Source organism: Anthonomus grandis, chromosome 3 (assembly GCF_022605725.1).
Source record: "Anthonomus grandis grandis chromosome 3, icAntGran1.3, whole genome shotgun sequence".
In the NCBI taxonomy this organism is placed as follows: domain Eukaryota; kingdom Metazoa; phylum Arthropoda; class Insecta; order Coleoptera; family Curculionidae; genus Anthonomus; species Anthonomus grandis.
In genome coordinates this window covers 37,487,871-37,509,961 of record NC_065548.1, presented here as the reverse complement: position 1 = coordinate 37,509,961, position 22,091 = coordinate 37,487,871, and the positions used below count along the sequence as shown (strand labels likewise).

The window sequence follows — 22,091 nt, the reverse complement described above, 5'->3', positions numbered from 1 at the left end:
TTCAAGACTGGCGGGTCTTTTTAGATGCATATTATTTTTTTGAATGCCTGTACAGCCTGCAATAAAAGTGTTTAGGGCAGTTTTTTCATAATGTTTAATGTGGCAAAGTTTTTCATTAGTACTATAGCTAGAATCATTACTTATTTTTTGAGCAATATCGCTTCTTAAAAGTTGAAGCCTATTACCAAAACTTAATAAATGTTCATTTTTGTAAGGTCTGGTTCTAACTAACTCTTGAGTTAGACAATCCAGATCTCTACGGTCTGAAAAGCATTGTATTAAAGCATCACGTAAAGTAAACCAATCAGTTATTTCGGCGCGGTTACCGACTAAACTTTCAGCTTTATTAATTAATTTTTCTTGGATACATTCGAATATATGTTTATTTAATTCCTCGTCGTTGAGGTTCCTATAACTATCAATAAAGCTTTCGCACCTACTAATAAATTTATTAAGCTTATTGCAATCACCATCGTAAGGCTTAATATTGCTTAATTTAGATCTGAAAAGATCCCAATTTACTTTGGGGGTAGTGGATGGTGGAGTCATTTCTATAAGTTTTTCTATTAAAGATAAATCACTGAGTGAAGTACTTAGTTCTTCTATATCGTTCATAAAAATGATAAAGTGTTCTAAAAACTAAATGCGATCCATGCGCTTGAGATTAAAATTAAATACGATCAATTCGTTGAAACTATCGACTAAAATTGCATTCAATATGCTGGAAATAAAATCTATATGCGTTTAATTCGCGAAAATCCCTAAATATCCCTATAAATTCCTTAAACAGAGGGTTTATAGAGGTGAAAGGAAAAGGCACTTACTGCGTGACTTCTTCTTCCCGTGATCTCTTGAATCTGCCTACAGAGGTGTCAGGTGTCGCTGGTTCTTCTGGATTGCACTATTAGTGTTGGAAAACACTCCTAGAAGTCTTTGTTTTCCGGCTCGATTTCCGTACGGTACGAAAATTTTGTAGACCGACTTTCCGGACGACTAGGGCACAATCCTACCGACTGCGCCAAATACGAACGTTGAACGACACGGAGACTTTTTAAAAACAATTTATTTCTAAAAGTACAAACTGACAGTATAACATGCAGCAACAGAAACAATGAGATGAAGCGACTTAAAATCTAAGGTTTATATAATGCAAAAAGTACTGATGTAGCCAACCACGCAAGTGGGTAGATTTACACTGGAGAGTCAGCTCTTCTTAGGCATATAACTCGCGCGATCGAAAACTGTGTTTAAAAAGTTGGAGTGTCGTTTATACGCTCATGCATTTGCGCCAACCACATGCAAAATATCTGATCGCGCTAGATTTACTCAAGTCAAGCTTTTTGGCTTGTGCAAGTGAACGATTTTGGTTTTCATGCAACAGTTTACTTGCGCAAATTGGGCATGCACAAGTCAATTGGGGCAAATTGCATGAGCGTGAAAACGGGCCATTACACTTTACGTTACTGCACTTCATTAGCAGCTGAGACAGGATCAGTCATTTTATTATTAGCGTTGTGTTGATTATTGTGTCGTTGTTTATGTTGACGAAATTATTTTACCCTTGAAGAAAATCCTGAAATTAGTGTAAAAAGCCTTGCTGCGGTTAATCATTTGTCAAAATCATCTGTGTGGAATATTTTACATAAAAAAAATTTCTACCCATTTCATTTTCAAAAAGTTTAAGCCCTTTTGGAACGAGATATTCTCCCTCGTTTATAATTTTCTCACTGGATGTAAAATAAAAAAATAAACTAAAAAAGATTCCTGACAAAAAAGTTAATGAAAAAAAAGCTTCTTGGCAACGTAGAATACCTCTATGTTTACAATGCACGTATCCGAAGTTACCACTTTATTTTGTTTTTCTAGATATTTTTTCAATCTGTAAAACCTAGCACCCGATCGATATCCAGCGACCAAAATCTAGAACGCAGCATATGTCGTGTGCCAGCAACCTATTTATAGTCCGCGCCCGATGTTATTTAATCGATATATGCCTGAAATTCCCAAGGAATTTTCATATTTTTGGTCCAGATATTAACAATCAATAACTAAATCAATTTATAGTGGTTATAAACCTCTACAAACTAAAGCTTTTTTGTGAAAATTACTTAAAAAGTCGAATGTTAAAGAAATGAAAAAGGCTCCCAAAGGATTTGAATTAATATTTTTTTCTACAATAAATATCTAAACGCATTTGAGATGGTTGCAAACCTCTACAAACAAAAGTTTTTGGTAAAGAATTATTAAATTGATAGATGTTAAAAAATATAAAGGGCTATGTAACTCTTATCTTATCTCATGTAAGTTTTATCTATATCCTTTGGCAGTTATAGCCATTCATATCATCTCAATAATATACTCAATAATTTTTAATCAAAAAGTTTCGTTTGTAGAGGTTTGCAATCATCTCAAATCCGTTTAGATATTTATTATATATTACAGAAAAGAGTTTAATTCGTATCCTTTGGAAGTTAACCTTTTAATAAATTTTTACAAAAAAACCTTAGTTTGTCGCAGTTTATACCGACTTTAAACCGATTTAGTTATCCATTGTCAATATCTAGCCAAAGAATCATTAAAACACCAACTCTAGGGGATACGGGCATTATATTGATTAAATAATAATGGGCGCCGACTATAAATATAATGCTGAATGACATATCGAGGGCCGGAAGGCAGGACCTCGTAACCCGTTAAATTATTAAAATGGGATTTTGATATATTTCTTTTCAGAATTAGTATCGCCATCTGTTGAAAAATACTCAAATTTAAAAAAAAAATCCGTTAAGCAGAATTTAAAAGAAAACATAACCTCGTATCTATTTCGCGCCAAATTGTTGACACATTACCTCGTAACCGCTCAGTTTCCCGTAAATGGTTGTGGTGCTCAGAGGTAAGTCCAGAATAACTTCTTTTATATCATTGAATTTTCTTTTTATTTTACATGGTGTGATCTTATTTGGGTACATGTACGTTTAACTAATGTAATTTTAAATGTTAATGGCAATTTTAGTCAGTAATTTGCTAGTAATTAGTCACATTTTTTTGATGTTTCAGTTACGAGGTCCTGCCTATTATCTTCTATTGTGGGTACGAGGTACTGTTTTTGTGTTTCTGCACTTCAGACTTAAGTAAAACTTTATATTATGCCTAAGACTACAGTTTTTTTTAAAGCCGATAAGAAATACTACCATTGTTAGTTATTTTTTTGCTAAGAAAAATTTTCTTCCATTTACTTTTTTGCCTGGCAACAGAAAATCACTGTTAGGATTTTAAGAAAAATATTAAAATATTTTGAACAATAAATTAATTAAAAGAATAAGGAGAAACTAGTGTTTTTAAAATAGTATCTATTTTAAGAACTTTTAGGTTTTTTGGAAAAACAGCATGTATGTAGCTATACCCCGTAAGAAAAGGTACTAAATACATTCGAACTTTGTTTTGCTAGCCTTGGCTTGTGCCTCGAAAAGCAATTTTAAAGATCGTGTGGGAATGTCCACTTTTTCCTACTAGATTTGCTACTACAATTTTACTAGATATACTAACACATGTGTATCTCTTATAGGCTGATTTTCCAACACGACAGCTAAAGATGTCAAGCCGAACAAGAAAAATTATGATGAATGCACTGGCTCTTCAAAGCCCAAGGAAGAACAAGAAACTCGCCCAGGCAAAGCCAATTTAAGCGATTCTTTTAATAGTTTCAATATCTTTGCTGAAGCTTTAAGTCCCAAAGATGTAGCGGTAATGATCCAGGAGGCAGAGATAGTTCTTACAGATGACTTTAGCATGTCCCAGCATCAACTCGAAAGCACTTTGGAAACCTCTGAGATGAGAAGTTCAATTATAAACGAAACCCAAAAGAACAAAAAAGTTGCCTGATGGAAGACGCAATTCAAGAAGGGATAGTTCTTAGAGATAAGCTTTGTATTTCCCAGCAGCAACCAGAGAGCACTTTAGAGACTTCTGAGATCGAAACTTCAACGCCAAAAGAACGACAAAGTGATGAAATAAGTTTGATAGACGCAGAAATTCAATCAGATCTAGAATCAATGGCCACAGGAGACGCGATTAAAGATACGAACACGCCTGACGATAGTGTGCTAGAAAACAGCTCCAGTTCAGAAGATGAAACGCAATTAGAAATAAAGAAACGCACCAAAGGCCAAAGAAAAAGAGAAGTCAACAAAAAACAAAGAATGAGTGGAGGGAAATACATTGGATTTAGGAAACCGAAGGGTCAAAACAATACTTTTCAAGATACTCCACGAGAAGAAAGACGTCTAAAGCCTCGATGCAATTGCAAAGATCCCTCAAAACAGTGCCAAAAATTTACGGATGATAGAAAAAATTTTTTTTTCAAATTTTGGTCAGAGATGTCCTGGGAACAAAGAAAAGTGTTTGTAGCAACCACAGTAAAGGTATGTGACAGAAAAAGGCCTGAAACAGAAAATTCAAGACGGTCCATAACATTGAAATACCATCTTATTTTAAGCAATGCTCACCTTCCAGTTTGTAAGTCAATGTATCTTAATACTTTAACCTTAGGAGAATGGTCTGCAAGATCTTGGGCTTTATCGGCAAATCATGAGATAGTAAAAGCACGTGATACCCAAGTGAAGCGTCTAGATATTTTTAAGGAAGATAGAGAATTTTTAGACACATTTTTAACTAAATTAAATAAATTACCATCCCATTACTGTAGGAAGGATACAGACAGGCTTTATCTAGAGCAAAATTTTCAGTCTTGGAACAATTTGTATAAAGTTTACCAACAGGAATGTTAGACTGAAAATCGTAAAGCTCTTTGTTATAAGCTATTAAGGCAGGTTGCTACATCAATGAAGATTACTATTTTTTCTTCTCGAAAGGATCAGTGCGATCTTTGTTTTATGTTTAAAAATGGAAACGTATCTGATGAAGACTACAATAAGCACATAGATGCGAAAAATAGGGCCAGAGCTGAGAAAGAAAAAGATAAAGCAGATGCACTATTGAAAAGATGTAACGTTATTACAATGGATGAACAAGCTGTTAAGCTATCACCTCAGATTGCAGCGAGTACACTGTATTACAAAACTAAATTGTGTTCTCACAATTTAACTATTTACAGTTTGGCTACTAAAGAAGTAGTTTGCTATTGGTATAATGAAACTCAAGCAGATGGACAGGCCTCAACATACGCATCTTTTTTGCTTGATTTTCTTGAAGAAAAATTTCTTAGTGGTGGTAACAAAAAACCTATTATAATATACTCCGATGGGTGTACTGCTCAGAATAGAAATGCGATTTTGGCCAATGCTTTATTATACCTGAGTGAAAAATATGATATCAAAATCACCCAAAAATACCTTGAAAAGGGTCATACTCAAATGGAGTGTGACTCAGTGCATAGCGCAATAGAAAAGCGACTTAAAAACAAAGAAATATACTTACCTAGTGATTATTTGAGAATTACATGCGAAGCCAGATATTCGACACCATACGTGGCAAAAACGAAAGATTTCGATTTTTTTAGGGATTTTAGTAGAAAAGACCTAATGAAATATAGGTCAATAAAACCATCAAAAACCTCGCTTGTGACGGATATTCAAGCATTAGAGTATTATTAACGATGAATTATTTCATGAGATCTTCAATCGTCTAAATAAAATCAAAAATTTTGAGCTTATTAAATTTCCCGCCCATATAAACAGAAAAATAAAATAACCAAAACGAAGTATGACCATCTTCAAGCAATAAAAAAATGTATACCTCAAGATTGTTGGCCATTTTACGATAATCTGCCTTTTGATGCAAAATGATTATCTTGTTGTATCGACAATATTTTAACAAAGTTTCTATTTTCTGTGATTACAGTTTTTATTTAACAATAGAATATTTTTGATTTTATTTAGAATTGAAGTTTATTTTATTTAATAATATTCTGTGTATTTTGTAAGCATAAAATTTGTTTTAGTTTCTATTATTTACTGGTTTTTCAATAAACAATGTTATGGATGAATTTCGTGTAACTGTTCTTTGTGCATTACCTCGTAAGCAAAACTTTTAAAAATGCAGTACCTTGTAACCGACATAAATGTTTCTGTAAATAAAAATTAATTCAAATTTGTATCGTATTATATTTTTGTATTAATTTTAAATTTAACTTAAAAAGCAAAAACGCGGAGAATTTTTTTTCTGTATTTTAATTGATTTTTCTTCTCGCCTGTAAAATTCTTACTTTAAGGGTTACGAGGTCCTGCCGTTCAGCCCTCTTTATTCGACTTTGGTCGCTGGATATCGACCAGACACTACCTCCATTTTTGCACACATTAATTTTGCGGCATTTCGAGTTCGAATAAGCAATAAATATGCTAGATTATAATAATATACTTAATTACACATTTTTATTAGTGTTTAGTGTAAATATAGTATAAAATAGTTTTGATTATTAGACGAGTTTCACTCTTTCTTTTGCTTTATAGTAAAGAATGCAACTCAGTTTCTGCTAATTATAATAATTTATTATATCACTTTATTTTTTTCTGTTAAAATTGAGTAATCACCGGCAACATGGAATACTAAGCATGTTTATCAACAAGATATCCCCTCTGCCCCTTGTGTAGATGTTGCACTCAATCCAAAGCAGCTAATGTTTATTCTAGTGTATTCAATGTTCTAAGGTGGGGACTGTTTAAAGAATTTGCTGTTCCTTTTCAAAAAGAGCAATGTAATGCAGATTATGTATTGAATCAGATGACCGTCATGTATAAATATGTTTTGTTCTGTTTTATTATTCTTGCTGTTGTTATTGTATTTTTTTTTTAATAATATAATGATTTTCCGTTTGACGTTTAATAAATAAAATTAATTCAACACTAGAATTTAGTGATCAGAGGAATTAACACTTAAAAATCACTTTCGGTTTGCTTTTCCTCCCAGTTATCGTATAAAATGGTGAAAAACTGCATTTTAATAATTGTTCAGTAAATATTATCGATTTGACCATTCCAAGGTGGTTCTTATTAATTTACGCAAAAAGAGTGCCTAAATAAAAAAACTCAAGAATACAAATTGGCTCAAAACTAAACAAGAATTGAAAAAAAATATATATTTTAGAAAAATGTACTGTTTTTTTACTAAAACATATTTACGATAAACTATTATTTTTTTTTGTACGTCAAAAATGCCCCCAGTGCATAAAATACTTCTGCAAATTAAATAAAAAATATTTACATTTAAGGTTTTTAATACCCCTATCTAATATTTGAATTTTTAGATTCACAAGTAAGACGTTTAGGACATACATTCCTATAAAAAAAATCTTATTTTTTGTGGGAGAATCACCCTGTAAAGTTTCTCGGTAGAGTTCCTGGATACCCGGTATAATATATATATTCTTGTTTACTTGTAGGGGTTTGTGCTAAGTTTTAGGGCGATTACTATTCTTCTATGTTTGATTTATTAGTTTTCAGCATTTTCGAAGGTGACTTCGCCTATTTAATGTATGTATTTTCATCTAATATATTTTCATCGTAACGTATTTTCATCTAATATGTATTTTCAGCTAATATAGAGTGATCTAAAATTAATTCTATCTCTATTATCTATTCTATCTAATCTAACTACTATTTTTTAGCCAAATATTACTTAAAACTTCAGAGAATATTTAAAAATAATAAAATTAATATTTCATTTAAAATTATAAAGTTTTACGTAATAACTTATTTACGTAAAACTTTATAATTTTAAATGAAATATTAATTTTATTATTTTTAAATATTCTCTGAAGTTTTAAGTAATATTTGGCTAAAAAATATTATACCTATCTTCAATCTTTATTAAGCTGTTTGGGTTAGAAAAATTTGTCTATTTAATATTCGCCGTAATCGCCATCGAAAGTTCCCGAGCCATCGAAATTGACCAGTTAGAATTGAAGCCGCAAAACAGCCTTTTCTCTTAAAAGTCTGTTCTTTAATATTTGTTTCTTGCATGAGTATACGTTCAATATGCATGGTGCTTTAAAAAGATATAATTGTCGATATTAGAGTGGCTCAAATCTACATTTGTTCGAGAGGTAATAATTTTCGGAAATACTATTATAGGACCTCTCTTTATTTCTGGAAACTTCACTCACACAAACATTGGATATGTTAGAAAATACAATAGAGTCACGAGTTGATGAAATCAAAGAAAATTACGTTAATTATAATGAGAGTGACATTCAATTTGAACAAGATGAAGCGTGTAAAGTCTCTAGTATGAAGTCACATTCTATTTTAGATCTTCGGAAGTGGATTATTGTAGAAAAAATAACTCAAGACGTGCTTGAAAATGTGAGGACTGGATTCTAACAAAATCTTTATTATTGCATGGAGGTAAATGCACGCTCTTTGTAACAAAGATCTAAACATTTTAAAAAGTTCAGTTTTTTATTTGAATGTGTAACGCAACATCTTATTTTTGGATTACCCTATATTATACGGCTATAAATAGAAGCACGTCCCTCTGGAAATCAAAATTAACACTATTATATAATGTTGAAAATTCATTTAACCTCTTTTGAACATAAATTATTAAATTCCTGTAAAAAATTCACGATAAGAAATCAAGATTTATAGGCTCATGAGATATTTTAACTATAAATACTACCATGTTGTTATTATCCACGTAGTTATTAACAAATAACAAGTTGGTCCACCAGTTTTTGCGACAGTTTCTGTACTCTTCGCCTACGAACATATCCCAGTAGGGGCCTCGAGATAAGTGGACTAGCCAAGTACTATGGAAGCCGACCATAACAGCCACTGCTGGTGCTAACCTACCATGATTAGAAATTTTTTTATTACTACTAAAAATGATAACATCTTTAAATCAATTAATTTATATATGTTGAATTTCTTAAAACTTAAGACCGTAAAATCATGCTGGAAAGGACCTTTTAAAGTTAATTAACGAATATTTATGTTTAATGCGATAAAAATCAAGTTTAGTGTGTTTCATGGATGAAGCGTACGTTTAGTATACAGGTCGGAGAATTGAAGATTACGCATTGTTCAAAATAATGGCAACACCGCTTCCACTCATCGATGAGCAGCCGCCTCCGGTCGTCTAATAGGTATTTGCTGTTTTTCTTTTTTACAGAATAACAATAATAATATTCCACTCTAATCCTCCCTGATTTAAACAAAAATTTTGGGATTGGTCTATTTTCAACAAGACGGCTGGCGTGCTCATAATGTAGTTATTGTAAAAGAGTCAAGAATAGTAAAGTCTTTATTTAGGCCGGCCTTCATGATTATATTCCAAAGGCATGACACTTGCTCCTTCTTATATTTGCTTGCTTCTGGCTTATAGTCTTCCAAACGCTCAAATCCAAGCCTGTGTAATGCTTATCAGTTGTCAGGAATTACTTTTTAGCCTGCCTTTTTCCTGACATCTGAAACCAGCCTTAAACAGCCCCGCCGCAATGCCACAGAATGGGTGAAAGCATATTAATTTGTGACTTTGTGATCTCTTTCAAAGAGAACTTTCCCTTTTCGTTTTATTAGGAATGATATGAAGTTGAGAGGTCTGTATCACTTGGCAGTTGGTTTTATAGGTCTATCAATTTTTTGTAGGTATACTATAGAGGCTTTTTACTATGTTGCAGAGATATATGATGCTATACATGCTGTAAATATTTTGCATAGTTGTGGCAGTAGGATTGCTTTGCCTTTTTAAAGCATTATTTGGTAGATTTCAATTAGTAGTTAGTATTTTACTGGCTATCTAGATTTTATTGACCTTGTTCGTCTTTAAGAAAGCTTTGATGTCCTATTTTGTTTGCTAGTTATAGTCGAGTTCCTCCGGTAGACCATCTTTGATTCTGAGGATTCTGTGTGATCTACCATATGCGCGACTATATGTAATTTCCTGGCAGAATTAATCTCATGATTTCCTTTTTACCTTACGAATCTCTTTATTAAAATCTATTTATTTGGATTTAAATGTGTTACAGTCTTGACTTTATTAAATAATCTTCTTACATTGATTCCTCTTAGTAATTGTCCTACCAGACTGTTTTATTTCTTTATTTATTTTCTACTTCGGTTCTCCTAATAAGCATTTTGATTGCCTTACGCATTTGGACCTCCACCAAGTCAATGATTGTCGGTGTTGCTACTATTATTGCTATACTTTCCCGCAACAGTTCCTGAAGAACTACGCCAATTAGTTATTTTATCGCTAACATTGTGTCTATGAAGAGTGAGGTCTAGGACCCCACTAGGCCTATTGCCTTACTGATATTACAAACCTGGGTTCCGTGCCTATAATGACAAGATATAACCATTCATTTAATACAAATTCAAGTAAAGGATAAGAATTCTAATTATTATTTTCATTCAGAATTTCCTGCGAAACAGGATTGAAAAACACATACTATCTTTTTAACCATTATGTTTGTATACTCTTCTCTTAAAACCGAGCATTTGCATTTTTATCATGGAAAATTTATTTTAATAAAACAAGGCAACGAACAAAAAAAGGGATAATAAAATGACCTGTGGAAAGCCACGGAATTGAAAATCAGTAATGAGAAAACTTTTAAGTTAAATTCTAGTGAATAATAAAAACATTGTTAAAAAGTAATGAGACTGATAATTTTCAATAGAGTCATTTAAATTAAAAGTACCATTGGCGGGAACGAGGAGTCACGTCCATAAACCACATTATTAAGGGCATTTCAAAATAACAAGGTCTTATTTGAGGGGCAATTTGCTATCAATAGTAAGTTAAATATTCCTAAAACCTTCACGCAAAAACATTATGTAATCATTAAGAAAATGAATTTGCAATAAATACAAGATAGATGTATGCAATCACGGAAGATCCTTAGTAAGAAACAAAGAAACCTCTATTAATATCCAAGGAATTTCAGATTCAGGAGGATATGTTAAACTCATATATGAAACGGTTGCCAGATGCCGGAGAACAGAAGAACCTCAAGAAAAGAGGGTCGAAGGTACTTGAAAATTACTATAATTATTGGGTTGATAGATATGCGAAGTAAAATAGCCTTTTTTAATACAGATAGAGCTCGTGATTGATACAAATATTACAACTGGCTCTGTCCTAAGAAGGAAACATGTGTGACAGTATATAGAGCAGAAGAGAATATGTAGCAGGTTCAGCAAGAGGGGCAGTTTCAGCAAAAGAGATGAATGAACTTAAAAATATAGTTTTAGAATATGACTGCAATTTTACTTTGTCTATTATATTTACGCTAAAGCGCTTAAAATATTTTTACAGATCCCATAAAAACTTAAAGGAGGGAACTAAGGAGATAAAAAATTAATAGCTTTAACTTTCAATTTTATTTTTAAAAAAATCAACTAGAAATATCTACTTGGCATAACATTACCTTTGATATACCTTACCTTATATATCTATTTATAATAGTCCAAAACACATGAGATATTCGTAAGTTCTTAACTTCTGCAGTCATAACAAAGAAGTGATATGTGAGAAGCCATCCAGATATAACGAAAAAAGTTTGTACCACATACCAACCATTTGCAATGAACATATTTAACACCTTTGTGGTACTCTATATAAAAAAAAATATATTTTTAGTATTAAGATAAAAGCTAAGATAATTAATTATATGTCGATAGTTGCATACTTGTTCTGTATATAAAGGATTTGAAACTGGTCCTCCTAATATACCCATAATAGTATGAGACATAATAACACAAATCATATTATAAAATCGAATGCCTTGGATGGATCTCAGTTTCCGGTGATCAGAAGAGGGATCCGTGGATCTTAATCTTTCCCAGTTTTTAGGTACAGAAAAAGCTGAGATTAGTAGTCCAACTAAAATATATTAGTAAATTTATTATTCTAAAATTAGTTGCCTTGAAAGATATGTACCTCTACTAGGACCAGAATCATACATATTCAGTTTTTGTCCATAAAGATAGTATCTCTCGTAAACCGAAGCGGCTATGACGAAAATTATGTACGAAAACATAATGCTTCTAAGAAATAAAGAATTTTGTGAGTGCTTCCAAAGCTTTTTTTTTAAAGATAATAGGATATAATATTAAAGACAACTTTAGACTTAAACTTACCCATATATAATATCATATAAATCAATACTAAAACTCGCCTTATTACTCTGACAGACTAACTGAGAGATAGACCCCTTGAGGCCAAGAGTGTTATATTTTTGATTATAACACTTTTGAAGAATATGCTCAACTGACGAGCTGTTATTATATTCATCCTGACACTTTTCTGGAACGCATATTCCATGTCTAAGTTGATCGTGTCTATAGTTTTGTTCATTCGAACTGATATTCTAAAAAAGTAATTTTCATTTCAGTTTGGCCGTTACGCTGAGTATGCATAATAATTTGACAACATACATATATTGTTTTGGATTTTAAATATTTCTAGCCTACGAATAATTTTTTTGTACAGGGTGGTCGGTAATGAATGAAGATGTAACATAAAATATAATAAAGGGTAAAATTAAGAATAAACTAATACGTGGGCAAAAAATAAATCAGAATGAACAAGTGAGCAATAAAGACGCTTAAAACAGGCTGAATACTAAAGGATACTAATATTTTTGATGTATAGGCAAACGTCAATTTATCATCAAAAACTCCTAGATCCCTCGCAAGCTGGAGACATCAATTATTTAAAAATGAAAAGAAACTATTTAGTGAAAATTTTATTTATTAAGGTCTAGGCCATTAATCCTACTAATCCTATCCTATCCTGTCCAAATCCTGTTGCAGAAGCTGAGTATCAATAAATATTAATTCCCGTAAGTGGTGTGCATCCATCAATACTCAGAATTGCAGAATAAAAACCAATATATAATTAAAAGTACTAAATCACTAGCCAGATATGTGAAACATGAGAAATGCCTCATAAGACGTCATAGTCATGACTGGCGAAAAATCATTTTCAGACCTATTAAAAAAGATATAGCAAAATGTAACACTCCAAAAGCTAGATATAGAAATCAACAGCCTGCGAGAGCCCAGAAAATCAGAAATGCTTTTGACAATGACAGAAGGCATGGAAGGGAAAAAGCTGACCAAGGTAAGTTTGTAATCGGAGAAAAACTAAGTAACCTAGAAATAGGAAACTCATAGAAGCTCAAAGTAACTTTTCATCTATACGGACTGCATGCAGTCACTACACTGGAAGAAATCAAACAACCTATCAAAACCCAGGTAAAGATGGATCAGAGCAATCTTGAGGTAAAAACCCTAAGACCAACTTCCTTCAAAGGACAAGTAACATCCATAGATATCGACACCGAAACCGCTCAGGTTCTTAGAACTATGAGACAAGTAAAGATTACATGGTGCAACTGCAACATAAGAGAGCAAATTCATATTTCAAGGTGCTATAAATGTTCAGAACATGGTCATCATTCAAGAAGCTGTAAAAGATTCAACAGAACAATGCTTTACTACAACTCTGGTTATTACGGATATAAAGCTGAAGACTGTGAAAGAATGTGGCCCGCTGCTAGGACTGTAAATACTCTTGGCAAAGGTAGGAACAACTAAATGCGAAGTGTTTAAAAAGTTTGTATCAAAAGCCAGCGAGAAAGCAGCCAATATCTCAATGCCCTTGGCCAGTGGATTATAAATGATAAACAGGATGTAGCAACTAAATCTACAAATGTTAAAATTCTAAATTATTATTACTATATGGCTGTTATTATATCTGCGAATATTGAATTCGCATAATTCACGGAATTTCTTGAAAGCTTCAGAGCTGATACGAGAAAACATTCGTGCATTCTAATTGGAGGCGATTTTAACGCCTATGGAAGTTTGTTTTGTTCCCGTTGTCCTCTGTAATAGCAACAAAAGAGAAGAGTTCCTAGCAGAATAGCTGGCGGAGGACGACCTTATAATTGAAAACAGGGACGACGTTCCAGCTTTTGTAAGAAGAAGCAGCGACTCCGATATCGATCTTACTACTTTCAGTACCAAAAACATAGAAGTTAAAAAAACATAGCCAATTGAGAATGAAAACCTCAACTATCATCAAGATATTATGTACAAAATCAAGACAAGCTGTATGGAAAACAAGAATATACAAAATGAAAGAAAAGGATGGTGATTCAAAAAAGAAAGCATAAACTCAATGTACACAGAGATTTCGAAACATCTTGAAAACAGGCAGAAATCGTTTGAGAGCGCTGAGGAATTTATCACAATTGTATCAAACGCCTGCGACGTTGCCTTCCATGAAAAAAACGGGAGAAAGAAAACAGCAGCGTACTGGTGGATACCAGAACTAGCAGAGGTGAAAAACAGGTATATACATAGCAAAAGAGTTATGACCAGGGCAAAAAAAAGCAGAGATGATACACGAAAAAGAACTACCACTGACACGTACAGGTAGGATTGAAATGCATCAAAGAGGGCTATAGGAGATGCAAGAAAGGCTGCTTAAAAGACACTTGATATAGCTAAGGGACTTCGAGCATCAGATAGAAATATGGCCCAGACAAAAGAAAGGCAGATATCCCATTATTTACCACAAATGTTTTGACTACTGCAGCTAAGACAATTAAACCAAATAAAGCGTCAGGATCTAACAACCTACTGCCAGAAGTAATAAAAGCCGTGGTTAGCAGCCCGCATAACTCAGTGTCTAAATGTTATAAACTCTAGAAAAAAAAACAAGCAGGGAGACAAAAAAGACTAACAAGTCTGTGGAACGTCTATTATGACGGGATCCTAAATTTACCAGTATTGAGAGGCGAAACTCTAATCGGATACGCGGATGATCTGGGTATCCGAGTAAGAACTAGAAAAAAGGAGATGATGAAGGTCACAAGAAATCACATCTTAAATAAAATTACGGAATGGATTAAGAGGAAGAACTTAAAAATGGCGCTGGACAAAACTGAGACAGTGCTGCTTATTGCAGGTAGAAAAACCAAGACCATTTCTGTGACTGTAAATAAAACACATCACTGAAAATCAGGAAGTTCTCAGGTATCTGAGCATCAATCTAGATAAGAATCTTACCTTTGCAAACCCTATTAAAATCGTTGCTAAAAAAGCCAACAAAGCCTTAAACAACTTAAGCCGCCTAACCCCAAAAACGTACAAACCACGCAAAGAATGCAGAAAAATACTAGCTTCGGTTGTGGAATCCATTATACATGATGGTGTATCGAAATGGCAAAAACCCATAGAAAAAGAGACCCACAGAAAGCCCTCCATAAGTGTGCAAAGAAAAACTGCAATTCGAATAATTTGCTCGTACAGGACAACATCAACGAAGGCACTGGTAGTAGTAGCAATAACTCCTCCAATACACTTATTAGCAAGACAGATTAGAATCGCTCGAATAGAGAGGAAAGAAAAAAAGCCAGAAACGTAGAAATGAAGAAGTATTGCCCCAGTCGCAAGAGTACAATCACGACAATGGCATAGCAGATTGAACGAAAAGGCTAATACCCAACGTAAGGCAAGACTTTAGGCAGAAAGGAAACACGGTGAAACAGACTTTTGACTGACGCAGCTAGTATCTGGCCAAGGGCATTTCCAAGCCTACCCAAAGCGCTTTAACTAAAGTCAAAAAGAGGAATGCTCTTATTGTGGCGCCTCAGATACGGCTAAACACACATTTTTCTACTGCCCTAGATTAGCAGAACGAAGACAGTTTTGCAGAATAAATAACTGTTACACGAGGCACTAACTAATAGTCGCAAAAATGCTCGTTTCTTCTACAACACACTATCTCTATCTACAGCCAACTTCTACGACCACCTTCTTGAAGTAACACATTCCAAGAAGGAATGGCCCTAGGGGAGAGGGGCCTTCAAATATATTTCGCTGCCAAACAAAGATCTAGTGAAAATAATAAAGTCAGAAAGATTAAGATGGACCTGTTAAGAGACAAGATCAATGTATCGTTAGTTAGTTAGTAAGTTTATATGGAAAGTAACCCCAGAAGGAATAAAACCGTTGGAAAGGCAAAGGATGCGATGAAAAGATAATATTGCAGCGGACTTTAAATATCGAACGAGCTGAGGATCTAATAAAGGACCGCAAAAGGGAGAGGCAAATTATAAAACAGCAATGACCCGTCCTGGATTGTAATGCTCGAGAAACAGTATGTCCAAATAAACAGGTATGTTGATTTGACAAGGTTCGTACCCAACTTTTCGACCAGATGCGCATGACTCGCACTGTCGGATGTTTTTAAAAAGTCTATGTAGTGCAACCTGACTAAGCTTTTTTATAAATACTTATATAAGTATTTATAAAAAATTGGATAAATACCAGAAGTAGAAGCCCAATAAAATATTCAGACAGGGGCTTACTAAGACTGAAATTACAGTCTGGATAAGATAAAGTAATGGATAAGAGGCTTTTCAGGAATTAGGGAGGCAGCAAACTTTAAATGCTCTGTTGAATCTTTACCTCGTTACTACAACATTTGTCACAGAGTTCAAGAATCCAAAGCCATTTTTTGCGGCAGTGGCATAAATATGGCCGCTTCTATTAGTGGTTCCACAACTTATGAATTGAATATGAAGAGTTGTTTGTTTCCTAAAGGCACACGGAAATACAGCGGCAGAAATCAGAGCAGTATGTATGGAGCAAACTTCACAATGTTTGTGTCGATCCATTTAGCCCAAAGAAGGAAGAACAGCCTGATTTGACGTCTATAATTGTTTCGTTGCTTTGTAAAATTAATGCTTAAATTTTAATATTTACCAGCGAGACTTTTTATCTTTTTGAAAAATCTATGTAGGGTAACGTTGTTAATATTTTTGATGATTTCTTGATGTAACTAAATTTGATGGGAGTGATACTTATTTTTCTTTTGGCATTTTCCTACGAACGATTTCTGTATTTGTAAGTCCTTTTTATTTTCTACAACCGACTTGGTGAATGCCAATTTAATTTCTTCATTTAAAACTGTTTTTGTTCTAGTTTGTTTTTTGAAATCTACGCTTCCAGTATGCTGTAATCATTCTTAAGTAAAAATAAACGTTGTAATGCCTATGAAAAAAATATGTATTCTTCCTTTAAAAACAAATTTTGAGAAAACGGTTAGAGACAAAGGCAAACTTAGTAGCAAATTCAAAATTAAAAAAATGCTCTATCAAAACGCTTTACTAGATACAGGGTGTTCTATTTAAAAAAATAGCGCAAAATTGAATTGAAAATATCATTATTTGAGTAACGGTTTTGATCACACCGTATAAAAAAAATAAATTCTGGAATTTCGAAAGATAAAATTAACTTGGCCAAGGACATAGATTTTTTAAAAAGATAAAAAACGTCGGTGGTAAATATTAAAATTTAAGTGAAACATTGGTTTTCGTGAAAATTTCTTTAAATTGTTAATAACTAGGCAACGTAGAGAGAGTCAATCAAATAAGACCCCCATTTCGGAAAAAAAGATAGGTGGTGTCATTTAAAAAAAAATCAAATTGTGTACCATGCTTTTTTGGGACACCCTGTATCAATCAAAATAATTTTAAAAAATAGCCCCTCTAACTTAATTAACATTCCCCCTATTAAAGTTTTTTCCATTTCAAGATTTAGCGGCAATCGAGCACCGGGATATTAAATGGACCCTGTATGACCTACGCTTAAATTACATTTAACACTTTTATTTTTTTAATATCGTTTTGACAGAGAGAAACACAAAAAGACCAAAAAGAACAAAAAAAGATCAGATTTTTTTGCGAAAAAGAAAGTTTTTTTTTTTGAGGCATTACCTTGATGATGTTCCATACAAAGTCGCTAGAGTTCCCCAGTGGTCCCAAAGTAAAGGTAAAAGTACAAAATAGAGCGTCTTCACCTTTAAGCATGCATTGATCAAAATTATCCAAATAGAATAGCTCGGGCATTAATTCATATTTGTCATCTGAAAAAAAAGCATAATTAAATATTATAGGTTTCATGAATAAAATGGTTTTACGAATTAGTATTTGAATTATAAAGTTATGCATCCGTTGCCAGATCGTAGTTACTTACTTTAATTACGCCATAGTGTAAATTTAAATGTAGAATGCTTGAAATATTTTATACAAGTTGTTTGCTGTTTTGATGACGATTAACTGTTAATTTATTTTACACGCTATTTCTTACATCTATTAAATGCCTTCTCTCTTCTCCCGTTATTAAATAGGATTAGAATTATTAAATAGGAGGCGATATACGATGCGTTATAGCACCGCATCGACGAAAGAGAAACGCAGCTTGCTGCGGTAGAACTTGTAGAACTTGCTGCGGTTCTAGCAACGGGCGACGGACGAAGGGATGGTCCTAGCCAATACATGTACTTAAATGTATCGCGATACACGTTCCGTTTCTAACGCACGTTTTTAGTTATTTTCACTAAAAATTATTACATTAAATATCTTGTTTTAACACAGTCAACAATTCGCCAAATGATTTTTTAGACATTATATAATAATCGAAAAACTTATCATAATACTGCCGAATATTTGTATAAAATTTGTCAATTTTTTTTCTACACCACTTTCAAAATATAGATGCCTTTAATGTTTACGTTATACTGACTCTCGCAAAAAAAATCTTCTGCGTCAAGACCACAAATAATTCTTAGCAATGAAGACATTATTTCTCGATTTAAGTCTCGAAGCAATTAAATTTTGGATTTTTTCTTAGTGCATATCCGTATGCAACGCAATGTGTATCGCGTATATCCCATGCGGTAGAACCGCATCCGTTGAAACCGGATCGTGTATACCCGCACTAAGAAGACTTTGATAAACAACTATTCAATTATTGTTTGCTAAACTGGAATAGTTCTGGTTATCGTATGCCCTCGAAGTTATTTGTTATTAGTAGACTCAATGTATCGCTCACTGCTACTTCATTTCCCTACCTCAAATAAAACTACGCGTTAAATTAAATAAAAAAAGGTAAAGGGTGAAAATATTTTTGGTGAAGAAATCTATACTACTCCAAAGTAAATTACTTCACAGTGTTTTGAAGAACCTGTTTAATTATATACTAATTAACTTTATTAGACAAATTACTAAACTAATAAATTTGTTTAAGTTTTATATTTAAAACGGTGACAACTTTAAATATCATAGAATACAAAAAAATCATATTGTATTCAATCAAATTTAACTAATCGTTTAAGGTTTCATTCATGCATCGCATTTGGCTATTCAACAATTATTTCAGGTATTCTCCATAACCCTTCTACGAGAAAGGAGCAGTTTTGGAAATTTTCCACTATTATTTCATTAAAAAATAGGCCATGAAATATATAATCCAATTTCAGACAGTAAATTTGACTATTGCTGCAGTTTAACAGTTTTTATTATTTATATGCAAGTAACCAATTTAATACTAAACCTCAATTCTCTCAAAAGCATCCGATTTATTAGAACAGATATGAAATTTTATATTTTAGTACAATAAATTTATGATTTTCAATTAACAAATATAGGTGGCCTAGTTTCCAAAGCGAAAACATATAAGGCTGAGAACTAAAAAATATTACAGGCCGAGAACTTAAAATTATTCTACAGTTTTCGTTATGAACTATATCTGAAAACAGCTTTGTTTCAAATACAGGTGTCAAAATTTGTATAAAAAATTATAAATTTATTATTATTTTTAAAACTACTTTAGGCATTTATATATGGAATTTAACACGTCTAGATAGATCTTCTTAGATCAAAAATATTATTTCACTTCTATCAGTGAGGGGCGTATGGACACGTTTTGAGAAAATTTTAATGGAAAAAATAGTTCAATTTTCTTTTTTGGTTTGGTCCTTTTTTGTCTCAAATTTGCGAGGTGATAAAATATTTTTTTATAAGAAGTCAACTGTTAGATTTTCTATTTAATTTGGAAAAAAAAGCTACTCTTGCAAAATTATGATTTAAGGCACTGTTTTTAAAATATCTTGGATCATAGAATGTACAGAAACGCCAGTTTAAACGCTGCAAAAACTAAAAATAAAAAAAAATTAGGCTTGGATCCTTAATTAAACTTGTCAAATAAATGACTTAAGGTAACTTTTGATTATCATTTTTGCAACATTTTAGCAGGTCTTTCTGAACAATTAAAGTAAGATATTTTAAGGAAAAAAAGACAAGTGACATTTTTTTCTTTCACTAAGCACATCTTAAAAATTTAAGATTAGAAGTCGTTATGGCTTTGTGTTTTGAAAGTTTAAAAAAGGTCAAATTTCAAATGTCTCTAATTAAAAACCTACAGAAGAATATACAAAAAGCTATTGAAGAATCTAAAAATCAAATAATATATAAAAGCTTTCATTTAAAAATATATAAATTTCTACTGCCATACCTTTTATGACCACCTTGTATAAAATAATTTAATTTTTCAAAACAATTTTAAAATGCAAGTTTTTTATCCCCCGGATATAAAAAAATATATTTTTTTCCTTCAAAAATATAGCCAAAATGCTATAATACGCACTAATATGTTTGGTTCTCCGTCTGCCTCCAGAGTTACCCCTTTCAAAACTGAAAATAACCTGTATATGGAATTTTTTAGTACTAAAAGACAAAATAGGAATCAAATAAAATATTTAGAATGAATATTAACTATTTTTCTGGTAATTACAGCACCCATTAATGTAAAAGTCTAAGACTGAATGTTGTAGTAAAATAGCAACTTAAGCTAGACTATTCAAGTAATTATTAATAATGTATTCATATAATTATTTATAATGCATGCTTTATAATATTTTGAATATGACGCACTTATCACAAATATCTTCGATATAAAAAGTATTAAGTTCTGTATGGGGGCATTTACATATAACGCGCCCTACGAGAAAGTGACTTTAAGTGAATTATAGTAATGCATCTACTTTTCAAGTCGCATATTGTTGATGTATCAGATAGAAATGTGTATTCACACTATGTATCACAACATGCCTTTGCCTAATTGAAAAAATAAGAATGAATTCCACTCTCGATAAAGAATGGAAGTTTAGTGTAATGAAATTAAATTCGAGAATTTTTTTTTCACTTATGGCCGTTAACCTTGCTAGACAGTTTTTAACGGACCACCAAATAACAAAATACAACACTCTTTCATTACCGCTAGCATTAATTCATGAGACAAAAAAAAAACATAGTTTGCGGACCAACCACTTATTTGATGCCATTAAAAATTAATAAAATTATTAAATTAATAGAAAACATTTAAATAGATTTTTTTACTAAAACCTTAGTTCACCCTTGAGGCCATTCTTTGCTTTGTTAAAAAAATTATCAATTTTGTTATTTCATAAAAATGATTTACGTAACTAAGCATATGTATACGTTTTAACACCACATTAATAAATTGCTTGCCTCGTCATTTTTTATTTAAGCCCTAAAGTATTTATAATAACTTACCTAGCAAATTAACAGTAGCAACTTGGACGGCAATAACCTGAACAACCAACAACCCAAAAACACCAAAATATCTAAACATTTTTAAAACGTTAGATGTTAACTAATCTGTGATCATGTACTGGTTTTTTATTAAACCTGATGGTTTATGTTCACTTAAGAACCACTTATGGTACCTTGCAAACGCATAGAAGAGAAAAAATTACGCAACTTGGTCCACATTGCAATGCAATTGACCTCTTATCTTGGATCGCCACATGCGGTTTTTATATGCATAAAAAATGCATTTAAGACATATTTAAATTCATTATTTGTTGTTGCTTTATGGACTTGATAAATTAGTGTGAATTGTTGTAAATAATGTTAAGCAGAATGTGCATGCTAATCTATATATTTTTTTAACTTTAAGAAAATAATTTTAAAATATTTAGAAAGATTAGAGATATATTTTTGGTTATTTTTAAATACATGATTAGATGCTCAGAGTTTCCTTTTCTGAAAGGAAGTGTAATAACTAATAGGACTATATAATTAATTACAGAACACTTTATCATTATATTATGAGATGATGATGATGAAACTTTTGTTTGAAACCAAAGATCAAAATATGAGGATACAATCTCTTCCACTATTTTGGAAAAAAGGCCATTTTAAGTAAATCCAAGCCTGAAAACTAAATAATATTCACTTTGAATAGATTAAA

The 22,091-nt window shown here is 32.3% G+C and overlaps 1 protein-coding gene across 5 annotated transcripts in view; it reads right to left on the bottom strand.

Annotated features, from left to right (window-relative positions):
- LOC126734444 (nose resistant to fluoxetine protein 6-like) overlaps positions 1 to 22,091 on the bottom strand; it is an 88,387-nt gene that overhangs the window by 21,911 nt on the left and 44,385 nt on the right. For 3 of the 5 annotated variants that reach the window (XM_050438093.1, XM_050438090.1, XM_050438091.1), the window contains exons 2-7: positions 17,753 to 17,901; positions 12,099 to 12,328; positions 11,899 to 12,005; positions 11,648 to 11,841; positions 11,403 to 11,572; positions 8,635 to 8,803 (exon numbers count right to left, since the gene is read on the bottom strand). In XM_050438093.1, coding sequence (XP_050294050.1) covers positions 8,635 to 8,803; positions 11,403 to 11,572; positions 11,648 to 11,841; positions 11,899 to 12,005; positions 12,099 to 12,328; positions 17,753 to 17,884 — 1,002 coding nt within the window. In that variant the 5' untranslated portion in view covers positions 17,885 to 17,901. Of the gene's footprint in view, positions 1 to 8,634; positions 8,804 to 11,402; positions 11,573 to 11,647; positions 11,842 to 11,898; positions 12,006 to 12,098; positions 12,329 to 17,752; positions 17,902 to 18,011; positions 18,128 to 21,391; positions 21,588 to 22,091 lie in introns of those variants that run through there. The other 2 variants (XM_050438089.1, XM_050438092.1) reach the window with 2 other exon arrangements.